Raw genomic sequence first — 16507 nt, 5'->3', positions numbered from 1 at the left:
TGAGCAGGCTGTTCCGTTGATCGGATCAACTGGAACCCTCGACGTCGTAAGCGACGGAGTGCCAACAACAACAACAACTCCATCTCTATGAGGTCCTCATTAGATATTTTTTTATTGTGTAGTTCCAGTATCTCTGCTGGATCATCTGTATTTATTTCATTAAATCTAGTGTGCCAATCCAATAACCTCTTGATTAGTATTTTATATATTGCTTCCTCCAAACCAAGGAAGTTTGTAAGGCAGTTTGGATAGGTTTTACTCCAGACAAAATTAATTGCAATTGTTTTTACTTCTCACGCTGACTTTATCAAATTTTCAATAGCATACATGATATGGTAATCATGCTGCAATTCTTGGATCTATTTTAAAACGGGGGCGCCAGTATTTTCTTAACGAAACACTAACGAAACACTTTGAAACTTGGGACACTGGTAGACTCTTAGTCTTCTTAACAAAAAAAAGGAATTCGCAAGTTATTCCATGTTAAAGTTGTCGTATTTCTGTAATTTCAACCAATCACTGACATCTATTCAGCTCAATAGAGTTACTGCTGGGCGGTCATAAAAATGTTATTCCCTGTGACATATTTCATCCGGTTTAATCGTAATTTATACGCAAATATTGTTTATATAATAAATTACGCTGTGCGTATCTATGTGTGTAACAATTTTAGAGTTCGGATTCTAGAGTTAGGGTTAGTTTTAGGGTTAGGGGATTAATACGATATACACCGTTACAGCGCTAACTGTTTTCAACTGAATAGACGTCAGTGATTAGTAGAAATTATCGAAATAAGACAATTTTTTACATGAAATAAATTCGAATACAAAAATATTTTTCTGTTCTATAACACAAAATAGATAAGTATACGAAGTTTGAAAGTCTTTCCGTACCAAAAACACTACATAAAACATAAATGAAAACTGGCGCCCCCGTTTTAAAATAGATCCCAATTCTTTACAATCGATTAATTTAGATCATGTAAGAACTTAATGATATGTGATAAAAAAGTGGTCTTTGAATTTAGTAATAATTCTCTAATGCATAGTTTGAATAATGTTGGTTGTATTAGGAGGCAAAAACTATTTGAATATTATCTGTCATGTCAGCAGGTTAAGATAGCAATCTTGGAATAAAAGAAATTGAACAATTAACATCTTTTATTCATTATTTTTAAAAATATTTTACTGAACTGAAAACATGCAATATACTACAAAAGAAAACCAAAAAACTAAGATGAAACAAAAATTTTGTATGAAAGCTATTTTTCTGTAGTATTCAGTTGAGGACACCTTGAATATGCTATTAGATTTTATTTATTGACCAGGTTATTGAGGTCTCTTAGACAATAAAATTCTTATCTGCTTTATTAAATCATTCTTATCATGAGTTTCATTAACAAGTGTTATATACAAGTAGAACGTACTTTATCTCTTAGAGTTTGCAGGTGACAGTGTAACTACAATCTGTTACCACTCACAGAACTATCTAATGGTCCCCATTTAACTGATATCACTTTTCAACAGTCTCTCACCTCTATCAATGTTGACAGCCATGGAAAACAGAATATGTCTAGATTACTACCTTTGACCTGTAATAGAGCTTGAGAATAAACCAAAAGCTACTGCATCTCCCCATACTACCACCATCACTACTGCTGCTGCTGCTATCCCCCCATCTCAGTTTGATGAGATTTTTCTGGCGGTTTGGCAAATTTCATGGCAATTCTGCATACTGTCATAGAGTAAAATATTTAAGAAACAAAAGCTATGTAATTAGAAAATTAAAATAATTTCCATAAGGTACTTATTGTTTATAAAAATATGTGCCCAGCGTCGCCTTTCTGGCACTTGTGCTCGTGGCATGTGTAAGGACTTTCGAGCGAGATCGTTGCCAGTGGCCCTGGACTGGCTCTTGTGCGGGTGGCACATAAATTACACCATTTTGAGCGTGGCCGTTGCCAGTACCGCCTGACTGGCCTTCGTGCCGGTGGCACGTAAAAGCACCCACTACACTCTTGGAGTGGTTGGCGTTAGGAAGGGCATCCAGCTGTAGAAACTCTGCCAAATCAGATTGGAGCCTGGTGTAGCCATCTGGTTTCACCAGCCCTCAGTCAAATCGTCCAACCCATGCTAGCATGGAAAGCGGACGTTAAACGACGACGATGATGATGATGATGATGATGAAGAAATATAAATATTTATGATTTATAATATGAACAATGTATACATGTATACATTGCTGATAATTATGGTTTCAAATTTTAGCACAAAGCCAGCAATTCTGGGTGGAGAGGTAAATCAATTACATCGAACCCCCATCCCCAGTGTGTGCTCAACAGGTACTTATTTTATTGATCCCAAAAGGATGAAAGGCAAAGTCGACCTCGGTGGAATTTGAACTCAGAGCATAAAGGTGGATGAAATACTGGTATGCTAACGATTCTGCCAGCTTGCCACCTTGTGTAGTTTATAAAAACGATTTCAAATTTTGGCACAAGGCCAGCAATTTTGGGGCATTATATTGACCCCTGTGCTCAACTGGTATTTATTTTATCAACCCTGAAAGGATGAAAAGCAAAGTTGGCCCCGGTGGCATTTGAACTCAGAACGTAGAGACAGATGAAATGCCACCAAGCATTTTACCCAGGGTGCTAATGATTCTGCTAGCTCACCACCTTAACTTGAGTTCATATTAAAAACAGATAAAGGAAAACAGTTATCTTGGATATCACACTGATTTATCACATGTAAGTTTCCTGGAGCCACTTATTCATGACAGATAAATCAAATGACGTAATGAAAAATTTAACCCTTTCTTTACTGTATTTATTTTGAGATGCTCTGTGTTTCTTTCAGTTAATTTTAAATATAACAAATAATTTAGTAAAATAATTTAGTTATCATTTAGCTAGTGTTAGAAACATAAATTGTGACTAAGGTTTGGTGGAAGATTTTAATTCAAAACTTAGGAAAACAAGACGTATACAATCCTGCCTACAAAGCCAGAGGTGATTTCAGCTGAGTTGGTTTCGAAAGGGTTAATATTCTGTCCAGGAAACACTATTGCCATAAGTTACATAGGTCTGGCAAATCATCAATCACTTCAATCTTTGATCATGATCTAGTAACCTGAGGTCTATCTTAGCCATTCTCTAGATATCAGCAGTATATTACTGTGTTTTACCCAATGCAGTAATATACTGCTAATGATATTATTTACTACTACTACTACTACTATTGCTGCTGCTGCTGCTACTACTACTACTACTACTACTACTACTACTACTACTACTACTACTACTACTACTACTACTACTACTACTACTACTACTACTACTACTACTACTACTACTACTACTACTACAACAACAACAACAACATAGCTGTCCTTCAATATCTCATCTGCTTTCTGCAGTCATTTATCTTCCCCGCCTTATCACCCCACTAACTCATGTGTCATTAGTCATCCGTCAGCCTAAACCTCAACCCTACCCAATTTTTACAGTTGTCACCCACTCTTCCCACTTCCCTGATTCCCCTTACTTATCATCCCTCAACATTTGTTCTTCATTATATTCACCCACTCATTCACTCCTTATCTTTAACCATCTCTCATTTTCCCACGTCTCATTCTCATCACATGTCTACTCTATCAGTACACTCACCAACACGTGTACACTTCATTTCATGTCTTTAATCTCCACCATTTCACCTACAATGTCCAGCTTTTCTCAGCTTTCCTGTGATTCACCGATTGTGTGTTTTAATATACAATCCTGCCTAACATTATTTACATTTGACGGATATTTGTCCTCATCTTGTTTGTTGTTAACGCAACGTTTCAGCTGATACACCCTCCAGCCTTCATCAGGTGTCTTGGGGAAATTTCAAACCTGGGTTCTCATTCCTAAGGTATTTTTGAGCTGGCAGAAACGTTAGCACGCCAGGCAAAATGCTTTGCGGTATTTCGTCCGTTTTTACATTCTGAGTTCAAATTCCACTGAGGTCGACTTTGCCTTTCATCTTTTCGGGGTCAATAAATTAAGTACCAGTTGCGTACTGGGGTTGATATAATTGACTGAAAAAATCTGTTATCTCTCTCTCTCTCTCTACACCGTCGCTAGAAGGGGACTTAACTCATGCTCCAATTTGAAAATTGTTAGAATTTATGGTTTAAAATTATTGTTAGAATTTATGGTTTAAAATTTATGGTTGATGGTTGACAAATTCCTACCATATTTTGTTATGTCCCTGTACAAATCATACAGGGGTCAATGAAATATGTCCTAGTCAATTGGGTCCCATTTGCATGGTTATGTGCTTTTATTTTGATATGAAGTCACCAATGTTGTGCCCATATGGTTGTGATGCATGTGCCTGGTGTGTCCTTATCAGACTGGTAGTCATGACAGGTATATTGAGCTTTGTATATTTGTACCCCTGTGTCACTTTGATAGCATGTGCTACTCTCTCACTCAATAATAATAGTAATGATAATAATAATAATAATAATAATAATATTTCTATTTTCAGAGTCCCTGCTTCCAGAATGCATTCAGCATCTGAAGTGTTGGTTAATTTAGACCCAACCCAGGCCAAACTTATGTCAGAGGAGTGCATTCTTGTGGACGAGATGGACCGAGTTCTGGATAAAGCCACAAAACAGGAGTGCCATCTTATGGCAAATATTAACAAAGGTAAATTCTGCAGTTGAAGGGTAGATGGTTCATCATGTTTCTTTGTTATTAAGATCATATAAATAAATAATGTTAACTTTATTGATGATAAATCGGAAACTCAAACAGGCTTGGCTTTCTATGTTCTCGCATGATTATTGTATATCAGAAAAAGCATTATGAGTGGTGGGGTTGGCAAAAAGTGTTAAGAAGTTTGTTGAAATAAATGTCATGTGTATCACATGATAAAATAGCCATTATTTTGACTATGAAGAAAGAAGGGATAAACTTATTAGTAAATATAAGGTTGTAGTATTTGGCAAATATAAATACCAGTAAATTTGAGTTTAATATGAGTATATAGTCCTTAATATATATAAGCTGTATCTTTTGCTTGAATCCTTTAGCATTTAAACCAGCCAAATCTGGCCAAAATATTCTACATGTTTTATGTTCAAACCACCCAGATTGAGTCTTTCACACTTACCTTACAATGTCATTCTAAAAATATATAACCACATCATCAAAATTTTGAAGGTACAAGAAAATGCCTGATTAATTCAAAACAATGTCAGTAAATAAGAATTATGATATAATTTATATTTGAATGCTAAAGGGTTAATTGTGTTGGCTAGCTTCATATAAGATTAATAACTGTAACAAAGATGAGTACATATACAATTAAATTGATATATATTTGGTCTGGTTATGCTATTAGACCCACAAAGACCTTTTATAAGTTTGGAATGAGGATCAAACCATTCTATTTTGTTGTTATTTATTAGTTTACTTCTCTTCCCATTCATAATCTACCCTGTGTTGGAACAGTCAGAATTATAATATAGATTATAAGAGAAAACTTCTATTATAATTACTACTATTTACACTATGAAGCATTGTTGGCAAGTAATACAAGTTCCTATACAAAACCTGTATTAGTTTTATGTATGAACAGTATGAGCATTGTATTAGAGAAACTGGATGACTTTTACTTATGAGTTCAGGAAAGGATATCTTCACTAGAAAAGTAGTGGCATGGTCAGCTTATAACAAACTGGCTAATATTTGGACATCTGTCTGAAGATAATCCTTTGAAATTAATAGAAGAAAGAGAGACAGGAAATTTCATAAAACCATCTAAATTAAACCAGTATAAATGGAGGTTGAATTTTATATGGTGACTTTTGGCTTTATCTTTTCTTTTACAGGAATGCTGCATCGAGCCTTCAGTGTATTTTTATTCAATTCCAATGGGGAACTTTTGCTCCAACAGAGATCTTCAAAAAAAATTACATATCCAAGTATGTCAACAGATTTTGTTCCCCCTTATATTAAAATATGTAAAATTTAGTTTCTTTTTCTTTTGCAGGCATTGCTTCCATCTCTAACCAAATTGCCATCCAACCATTTCCATTATGGTCCTTGCCCATGGTGTTAAAAGCCCCTTTTATTTATATATTAAATATCCTGTTGTACATCAATCAATTAAGGATTTTTGTCATTGTAAAAGTGGTTGTTATCTGATTTAAAGACATTAGGCATTTTTTCATATTTATATTATCTAGCTCACTTCATATTTTATATTACCCTCAAATGCTGGGAGTTTCTCATCTTCAAAATAGAGATTCATTTACTTTCATTAAATTGAATTCTGATTACAGTACCTATGCTTAGAGATCTAGGAGAATAAGTTGATCAATTGTGATAGATGTTAGATTTATTGTCAGCTTTACCTGCTGTAACTCTGGTAGATTAAGTATGCATTAAGTTTAATAAAGAAATGTATCATTGATGGGTTTAAACTGGAATGGGAAAGTTGAATTACTACTAGGATCAAGGTATATTCACTAGTCTTGAGGGTCAACACACATTCATCATGTGTCAGTTTTTCTACTTCAATCATTGAATTGATCTTAGCTGGAATATCCACTCTATGGTCTTCTAACTCAGACTTCATTCTAGTATTACAAACTTGGATTCTTTGTGGTGGGCATATATCAGAAATGGCACTGGGATCCACATGAAATAAAATTAGTTCAGTAAATATATCCTCAGATAAAACACACTGCCTACATAGTAATTGTTGTAATCTAATAGACAGAGCAGGGTTCTAGGTTACTCAGTAGACTTGTTTTACAAACTAATTTCTAGGCATAGTAACAATGCAAAGATAGAATTGATAATGTGAAGATACCAATTTGTGGCTATGAACTAAGAGATCAAAGAGCACATGATTGTCACAGAAATCATTATCACTATCATAGAATTGTTTAAACATTTCTACATATGTGCTATATTTTGATGATGTTTGTGTGGATATGTCATTTCGTTTGTGCAAGTTGTTTGTCTTTTCCATTGCAAACAACTCAGCATAAGCCCTTGGAGAAGCATCTGCACCAGTGGTTCACAACTGGGGTCCATATAGCCCTTGGAGATCCTTATAAGATTTTGTTAAAATTTATAGGCTATAAATTAGTTATACTTTTGTAATAGAAAAATATTTAAAGTTTTTATTATTCAATTCCTAATAATAATTATGAAAATACAGCAGGATTTTTTTTTATATACATCGAATGGTTTTGGAGGTTCAGTTGAGTAAAATAGAAATCAAAGGGGTCCGAAGGCAAAAAATAATTGTGAACCTCTGCTGTATGTAGTCACTTGACCAACTTAGTTGTGATGTGGAGAATTGTACTTTTTGTCTGAGAGGAACAGAGTTATGTCCCTTGATCTACAGCACTCTAGCTGTAGTCGACCAGTAGAAAATAACCATGTTATACATTAGTAAAGAATACAAATAGTGGACTGTGTTTTACGATGTGAGAAAGGAGAGAAGTCCAAAATTTCAGATGCACCCATTTCTCAAATAATGAAAATAAGGTTCACCTACTTGGCATCTTGGACAAGTGTCTTCTACTATAGTCCTAGGCCAACCAAAACTTTGTGAGTGAATTTGGTAGGCAGAAACTGAAAGCAGCCCATCATGTGTGTGTGTGTGTGTGTGTATGTGTATGTGTCTTCGTATCTGTGTTTCTTACTACTGGTTGACAACCGGTGTTGGCTTGTTTACATCCCTGTAACTTAACGATCAGCAAAAGAAACCTATAGAATAAGTACCAAATTAAAAAAAAAACAAAAACAAACAAGTCGATTTGTTTGACTTAAACCCTTCAAGATGGTGTCCCAGTACGACCATAGTCAAATTAGTGAAACAAGTAATAAAAAAAATAAAAAATACCTGGTGAAAATATTTCCTTTCTCTCCGAGGGTCTTGACTGAATTGTCAAATTTCTCTTTTTCCTCACAGAATAAAAGCATATTCCACTGTTTGAAATAGCTGTAGTAAATCCCGAACTTACGAGTACAGCTCAGCTGTGTGTTTAAAGCTTTTCCCACTGTCCTCCCATTGCTGAACATCAGCTCACACCATGTTTGTATTAGAATCTTCAAGTGACAGTTGTTTCTTGTCCTGGTTTTATTTTATTTCCTCAATAGTCATTTTATATCTACAACACAGTCATAATCACAGATGTCCTGATAACCATGCAATCACAACAATTCAGTTATATATATCATTGCTATTATGCAAAAGTGTAAGTCCAAAACGTTGCTTTTTCAGAAAATGGAAAAATAGTTTCACCATTCCATTTCTTTTTACATTAGCAACAGTTCCAGCTTAACAATAATACTTTGTTGGGTGCATAAAATCATAACTCCATGATACTTTCAGTCATAAATATTTTGTGCAAAACTGTCATATGTGAGACTCACTACACTTTTGAAAAGTGCTTTTAACCGTTGTACTACACTTTGACAATTTTCACCTGAAGCAGCTGGAGATACGATATTTTGACCAAAAGAACCGGCTATTGCAAGCAGAATTAAATATTGAAAAAAAACGCATTTGGCCAAGTTTGGAGATACGACAGTTTAACATAATAGCAGCGTTTTTTTTGTTTTTTTTGTTTGTTTTTTTTGTAGCAATAAAGTTTTGTCCCCTACCATGTGTGACAACCAGTGTTAGTGTGTTTACATCTCTGTAAGTAAGGGGTTCAGCAAAAGAGACTGATAGAATAATTATGCTTTAAAAAGAAATTAGTACTGGGGTTGATTCATTCGACTAAAATTCTTCAAGGTGGTGCCCCAGCTTGGCTGCTACCAAACAGGTATTTGTTTTTGACCTATAAATATTGGTTCCAAATTTTGGCACAAGGCCAGGATTTTGTAGGGAGAAAGTAAGTCAATTACATTGATCTCAGTGTTCAACTGGTACTTATTTTATCAACCCCGAAAGGAAGAAAAGCAAAGTCGGTCTTGGTGGAATTTGAACTCAGAACATAAAGATGGATGAAATGCCACCAAAGTTTTGTGAGTGAATTTGGTAGATGGAAACTGAAAGAAGCCCATTGTATATGTGTGCGGTGTGTGTTTGTCCCCACCACTGCTTGATAACTGGTGTTGGTGTGTTTACATTTCCATAACTTAGCAGTTTGGCAAAAGACACCAATGGAAAAAGTACCCAGCTTAATAAAAAATAAATACTGGTGTTGATTTGTTCAGCTAAAATTCTTCATGGTGGTGTCCCAGCATGGCCACAGTCTAATGTAAAAGATGAAAGATATAATATGTATATGTATGTTGGGGGGACTCCGAAAGGGGTCTCAGGGAGTAGTGTCCCTACCTTCCTGAGCTAGTTTTCCACCACATTTCTTAAAAGTCGTGGTAGAGGCCTTGGTCTTGGGACCACTCATGTCTAGAAACTGATGTTGGGGCTAAGCAAGGGCATGCTCCCCATCCAGTTCCAAAAAGCCTCATGATAGCAAAGGAGAATGGGCACCAGCCAATCCAAAGTTTGGGGTGGGCTGCACCTGCCTACCTCGGTTGCTATGGCATTGAGGTAGATCCGGTCACCCCCATTAATGGGTACAAAACCCAGATTTAAAACACTGGATGATGATGATGATGTATGTATGTATGTATGTGTATATATATATATATAGTCTTGACGATACAGTTTCATATGTGTACGGTGACAACAACTTAGTGGTTATGCAATTAAATGAATTGAGTCATTAAAAAGTGTGTTGATCAGGACCGAGTACAGCAATGATGAAAAATTGTTAGTTACTGGTAGAGCAACATCTAATTAACTTGGTCACCTGTGGCTATTTCTATTAGTGTGTAACAAACCCTCAAGAATATATTAGACTTGTGCACTGTGAGTTCTGAAGCTGGTCTCAACGTCTGTTTCGATGTAGGTTGAAGTAAATAATAAATTAACCATTATCAAGGTCACAAAAAAGATTAACAGACCATGACCAGTTTGCTGTTGGTTTCCACTTCTTATTGGTTGCTATAGCAACCAGTTGTGTAGTGGAGCAAGAGACTTTCCTGAAAATCAGCACCGAAGCTGGTCAAACTACTTCAATGATCAATCATAATTTTGGATCAATATAAAAGATTGTACATTTATATTACTGTCATTGCTTTGTTAGTTATTGCTGTTGTACTCTTGATTTTGGGGATGACTTCATTCTGTATTATTATTATTATTATTAATAATATTATTATTTACAGAAAGGTGATGAGCTGGCAGAGTTATCAACATGCCGGACAAAATGCTTTGCAGTGTTTCATCTGTCTTTATGCTGTAAGTTCAAATTCCGCTCAGGTCAACTTTGCCTCTCATCCTTTTGGAGTCGATGAAATTAGTACCAGTTGACTCACCTCCTTCCCCCAAATTGTGCCTTTAGTAAAAAAGATTAATATTATTATTGACAGATTTGTTTGGGCACCAAATAAAATGCCTTGTGGTATTTATTTCAGCTCTTTACATTCTGAATTCAAATCCTGCTGCAGTTAACTTTGCCACTCATTTTTGGGGATACATAGAATTAAATACTAATTAAATAATGGGGTCTACATAGCCATCTACTCGCTCCTTTCAAAATTGCTGGCCTTGTGCCAAAATATGAAACCATTATTATTAATGTTGTTGTTGTTGTTGTTAGTAGTAGTAGTAGCAGCGGCAGCAATAGAGGTGATGATACAGTACTGAAAACTAGGTCTTTAATTTGTTCTGTTCTTATCAAATACAGTTTTAAGTGCCCACCACCACCACTACTACCAGAAGACTTTCCTACAGAGGGTATTAGGTGTCGCAGAGTAAAATAATGTTTTTCTCTTGAGCCGAATGAAGGAACTTCTATGTGGTTGCTTGATGTGCTAGAAAAACCAGTCAAATCTCTCCTTAGGCCACATCATACTGTCTTTAAGAAAATAAAGACATGTTGGATAATGTAGTTATAAATAGCTTGGGAAAAGTGGGGTTGTTTATAGCTGGAGCAATTTTAATCATACGTCTGCAGGATTGGATTTGACCTTGGGCTAATCATGAAGAACAACAGTTTGTCTTTTCTTTCAGAACATGAAGAAAACATTGCAAGTGAAAGGCATCAACAGTCTCAATGAACTTCCTTACATTTCTAGAGAGTTGATGTGTGTGTGTGTGTGTGTGTGTGTGTGTGTGTGTGTGTGTGTACAAGCTCACATGCACATACATTCTACAATGATCAATTCTCCCCAGCACTGTTTTAAGTGGGTAGACAGTTACTATGTGAGGGACCTCTCATATTTTCCACTTATTTCTTATTCATGTGATTATCAAACATTACGCACGCACGCACGCACACACACGCACACACACACACACACACACACATCACTGCTGATATCACTAATGAACAAGTTTACTGATGACCTGTATACTACACACATTATTTTCATCTGAACAGTTTTAGTTAGATTTCATGTTATCAACTTATCATCATTAACATCATTGTCTTATGTCTGCTTTCTGTGCTTGCATGGGTTGGATAGTTTGTTCCGGCATTCTTAACTGATGGATCAGAGAACAACATCTTCATCATAAATTTCATTTTAGCTTGATTTTTATGGCTCTAGGCCCTTCCCAACATCAACCATTTTACACAGTGGGTTGCATTTTTCATGCAACAATCTGAGAGATTGTTATGTCTTTGACAAGACTAAAGGGGTTCACTGTCACTGAACCCCACACTGAAGAGTGCTCTGGGTGTATTTTACCATGGCTTTAGCATTAGGGAAGATTGGAGTGAGAGCATGATGGGTAAGCAAGGTATGAATGGTGAGGGTGAATGATGGATGTCAGTACCAAATAGCTTGGACAGGAGTATATGTTCTATGTTCAAACTGGCCAAATTCAGCCTCTCACACCTGCCATATAATGTCTTTTTAGAATAGACATCTCAAAGTTGGAAGATAATGCATCATTAATTCGAAATAATGTGCATTAATAAGCATTAGATTAATAAAAATAAATTATGTCAGTATGTTAAATGTTACCATTAGCTATATATTATTTTGGTAAAATTTTCTCAAAAAAAAAAAAGAAAGATGTTATCTAGAGATGTCATGGATTAAAATATAGGCATTAAGGAGAGGGGAATCACTTTGAAATACATTGATGTATTGATTATTTTTACTTTTGCTTACATGTATATTCAATTTGAAGTCTTGGAATTGTTGTTTCTTTTTTTATGCTGATTCTTATGTCACAGACTATGTTCTTGCACTGCTCACACCTTTCCAAGGAAGGGTGGCAGACACAGAAAAGAGCTTGATACAGATCCACATTCATTCATACAATACTGCCTCTCTAACAAGATCATCTGTTCACAAGATTTTTTTTAAAGAATACATTTGTAGAAGTGCAGAAGTAAGCCAGAGTGGCACTAGCACCTTTTATTTAACTTCTGCAGACTTAATCCGATTAATACTTTCAGTATTAAGTAAAGAAATAATCTGCCAATACTAATTTGAGAATAAACTCCCAAATCTGTTAGTGAGCAGAATAAATCAAATACATCTTCAGGTGTGTCTTCTCTCATCTGTTATTAATTCTGTTTTTCTAATTTCAGACCATATCACAAATACTTGTTGTAGTCATCCTCTCTTTAAAGAAGCTGAATTAGAAGAAAATGATGCAATTGGTGTTCGGAGAGCTGCACAAAGGAAACTACAACATGAGTTGGGTATTCCACCAGAGCAGGTGAGATTGGAAATTATAAATTATTTCCTTATTATATTTTATTCATCATCATCATTTAACGTCCATTTTCCATGCTGGCATGGGTTGGAGGCTTGACAGGAGCTAGTGGACAAGGGAAGGGAATGGATCAGGGATGAAACACTGCAGTGTACTATGAGAGAAGGGGATCCGTGATTGAAGATGTGGGAAGTACTGAAGTCAGATCATAGGATACTGGACCTCAAAGATGGGATGACAAAATTACTGGGGTAAGAAGCATTATGTTATACAGAAAATCAGCAACATTAACATGGAAAGTAGACAATAGAATGATGATGATTTGCATGGATGAGCTTGTTCAATCAATCCTGTTGAATTGAACAAATTTGCTGGAATGCAGAGAGTCTCTGAGGTTGAATTTCCATTCTTTGAAGCATGAAAACCATTTCTGTACAGTTGTTTCAGTAATAGTGCCTTCTCTGTACACAGCACAAATGTCTCAAGAAGCTTTGACAGCTTGCTTGAAAGCAGAGAGAAACAGTTATCGAAAATGCTAATTTTTTTTCTCTTTGTCACTCCATCATCATATGTCTGAAAATAGGATAAAATTTATTCAAATTTCAAAAATGTTAAAGCAAAGTGGCAGAGGAAGAATAGAGCTACAAAAAAGAAAAAAAAACATAACATTTTATGATAAAAATATTTTTCTTGTTTATTTAAATAACATTGAAAAAGAAATGAATGAAATTACCTAACAATTCAATATTTATTATAACATTAGCATTAACTATCTTTTCTCTCACCTTGGTTTCCATAGGTACCACTTGAAGACATTCATTACATCACTAGAATGCACTACAAAGCTGGAAATGTTCCCCTTGATGGTAAATGGGGAGAACATGAAATTGATTATGTTTTATTTATTAAGAAAAACGTTGACTTAAATCTCAATCCTAACGAAGTGAAAAGTACCATGTATTTAAACTGTGATGGAGTGAAAGATTTGATGAGTAAGTTCTAGTTTGGCTTTTTAACACCTCCACTCTTCATCTCTCTATATATTATTGGAGATAATGATATAAACATTATTCTTGTCTTGGTTTTTTTACTTTCTTCTTTCTTTCTGGGTCAATAGGTTACCTGTGCCCAGACTGTAGCAAATGCTTTCATTGTTAAATATAACCTATAATATTAACTACAATATTAACTATAATAACACTGTCCATGCAAGAAATTATTGCTATTGACAGATTTGGAAGAATGTCAGATAAAAATGTTGTTGGGTATTCAGTTGCTCCTGTGTACACTCAGAGTTGACTTTGCCTTTCATACTTCATGAACAGATAGAAAAAGTGCTGGGATAACCTCCACCCGCACTCTTCCACCTCCTCCTCCTCCCAATAGAAAAAAAATAACAGTTGAACACTTGGGTCGATGTAATCAACTTACCCCATCTCCAAAATTGCTGGCCTTGTGCCAAAATTTGAAACCAATATCATAGATATTGTTGTTGGGGGCCTTGTGTCATCAATATATCATAACCTTATCAACAGGATTCAGTCTACTCTCCAAATGTTTTGTTCTTTGCCCATGCTGGAATTCAGAAGGAATGACTAAATAACCTATATAACCTTCCTTTTCTTTTCTCTTCTTTCTTTCAGAAAATTTCCGGGACCGTGGTATCCTTTTGACTCCATGGTTCCAGTTAATTGTGGATAATTTCTTGTTCCAGTGGTGGGACAATTTGCAATGTCTTAACACGCAGTACGACCATAAAACTATTTATCGACTGTCAAAGACATGAAGACTCCTGTAGAACCTTTGTTAATATTACAACAGTTCTGATAACATCAACTCAATTCCAAGATTGCGACGTCCATACTTAACTGCCTCAGCAATTCATATTTTATAATCTTTACATTTAATTTTTTTTTCTCTGTTATTTTCCTTTTTTCTTTTGTTTTCTTTATCAAATAGATAGAATGAAATATTAATTTGATTTTGTTTTGATAATATTTTATCTTGATTATGTGTGTAAATAGTTTTAAAGAATCAAGTTAGGTAAAACTGGCAAATCATGTGATAAGAACTTTGAATTGAGGCCAAGTTTTTAGTGACAGATCAGTGAAAAATTTAGCAGCAATATATAAAGTAAGGACAGTAAACAGTGATCGAACTTTCAACCATTCTACTGGGTGAAGTAGAAAGGTTTTTGCCTTTTATAAGACCCTCACCCTCATTATCCACCCACACACCACAGCAAGACTATTAAGGCTATCTACTGCTCCAACAACAGTAGATGTTGAGAGAAATATAGACAATTGTTCATTACTGTATTAATTGTTACTCTACTAATTATTTTGTTGTAAATGTTATTTTGGGGAACAGTGCTTTAATATTGTCATTAGACCCTCTGTTACTTCTATGATGCTGCTGCTATTGATGATGATGAGGAGGGGGAGGAAGGTATTAATAATAACTTAGATCATAAACTTAGAGCTGGTGTCTGATTTTTAAAACCTGTCTTTATATTGCTACCATTCTGTCAAAGGATTGATTGATAATTATATTTTACTATTTTCATGGAGAAAACTGATCATATTGTCATGAGTTCAAGCCACTCTATAGCTAATTATTGTGTATATCTCTGGGTAACATACTTTTGTATATTATAGTTTACCAGACTGGCAGCAGGTTCTATCCTTAAATCAGTGGGTAGGATTACAAGGGCATCTGTCAGTATAAACAATTATCCTGAGAAACAAACCAGATGAAGAAAAAAGAATGTAATATAGTTGTGTACATTGTCTTGTATATAAACAATATTTTTCTATATTGAACTTCTTTAAGAATAGACTCGATGTCTGTAACAATAGACACATTTGTATTGGAAGTTGAGAGTTTATTTTGTATTTTTATAAATTCTTGGTAGAATTGGTAAAGATCAGCTCATTGCTTAACATTCAAAAATTGTTGTTTGATATAAAATATTCCAGTGATTGGAGATAGAAGCATCTCTTTTTGAATGAGACTTGGTTCTGTAAATGATTTAATTTCTTTACTTCAGCTGTACCAATTACTGAAACATTCTTTTACCACTACAGAGCATGAAAAATAAACTCCTTACTTTTTGTTCTCTCATAGTTTCTTGTCTCTGTTATGTTTACCATCTTATAAATGAAATCTTTATCTCTGTTTACTCTCTGAATGGTGAAGTGACAACATTTCAAATGTAATATTAAACAGACATTAAAAACTTATTACAAAGATTTTTCTTTTGTTTGGTAATCCAGAGAGAAAATTTTAGTGTCTGCAATACTAAAATTTCTGCTTCAGAAATTCATATGGACTCTAATAATATATTTTTTATGTCTCATTTCTAAACTTTAAAACCTTCTCCTACTACACTTCTCTGTTTGATAAAATAATTTATTTTCATTTAATCACAAATTAAATAAATATCTTGATTCTGTTTCTTACTTTTCTTACTGGAACTATTTTTTTATTGGTGTTTTAACTTAATGTTACTGTGTGGCCTTTTAATTTTTAATGAAACTTCCAAATCATGTCTTTTAAACTAAAAAAAAAATCCCTTGGAAAAGCAAGTAAGGGCTGATAACAAGAAGCGCACCTGCCCATACAAATCCTACCTGACTTTCATTCGACCTAACTTATATTAGCTGGGCTGATGCATGAATGTGCCATGTGAGTGGATTTGGCAGACAGAAACTGAAAGAAGCCTGCCTAGCACGCGCGCGCGC

General features: G+C 34.9%; 1 protein-coding gene across 2 annotated transcripts in view; it reads left to right on the top strand.

Annotated features, from left to right (window-relative positions):
• Positions 1 to 16225, top strand: part of LOC106879292 (isopentenyl-diphosphate Delta-isomerase 1) — a 23938-nt gene extending 7713 nt beyond the window's left edge. For both annotated transcript variants that reach the window (XM_014928792.2, XM_014928791.2), the window contains exons 2-6: positions 4536 to 4699; positions 5887 to 5979; positions 12637 to 12767; positions 13564 to 13756; positions 14408 to 16225. In XM_014928792.2, the coding sequence (XP_014784278.1) occupies positions 4552 to 4699; positions 5887 to 5979; positions 12637 to 12767; positions 13564 to 13756; positions 14408 to 14550 (708 nt within the window). In that variant the 5' untranslated portion in view covers positions 4536 to 4551 and the 3' untranslated portion in view covers positions 14551 to 16225. The remainder of the gene's footprint in view (positions 1 to 4535; positions 4700 to 5886; positions 5980 to 12636; positions 12768 to 13563; positions 13757 to 14407) is intronic.
• The last annotated feature ends 282 nt before the right edge of the window (positions 16226 to 16507 follow it).

Source organism: Octopus bimaculoides, chromosome 9 (assembly GCF_001194135.2).
Source record: "Octopus bimaculoides isolate UCB-OBI-ISO-001 chromosome 9, ASM119413v2, whole genome shotgun sequence".
Lineage (NCBI taxonomy): Eukaryota > Metazoa > Mollusca > Cephalopoda > Octopoda > Octopodidae > Octopus > Octopus bimaculoides.
This window is presented reverse-complemented; position numbering and strand designations above follow the sequence as displayed.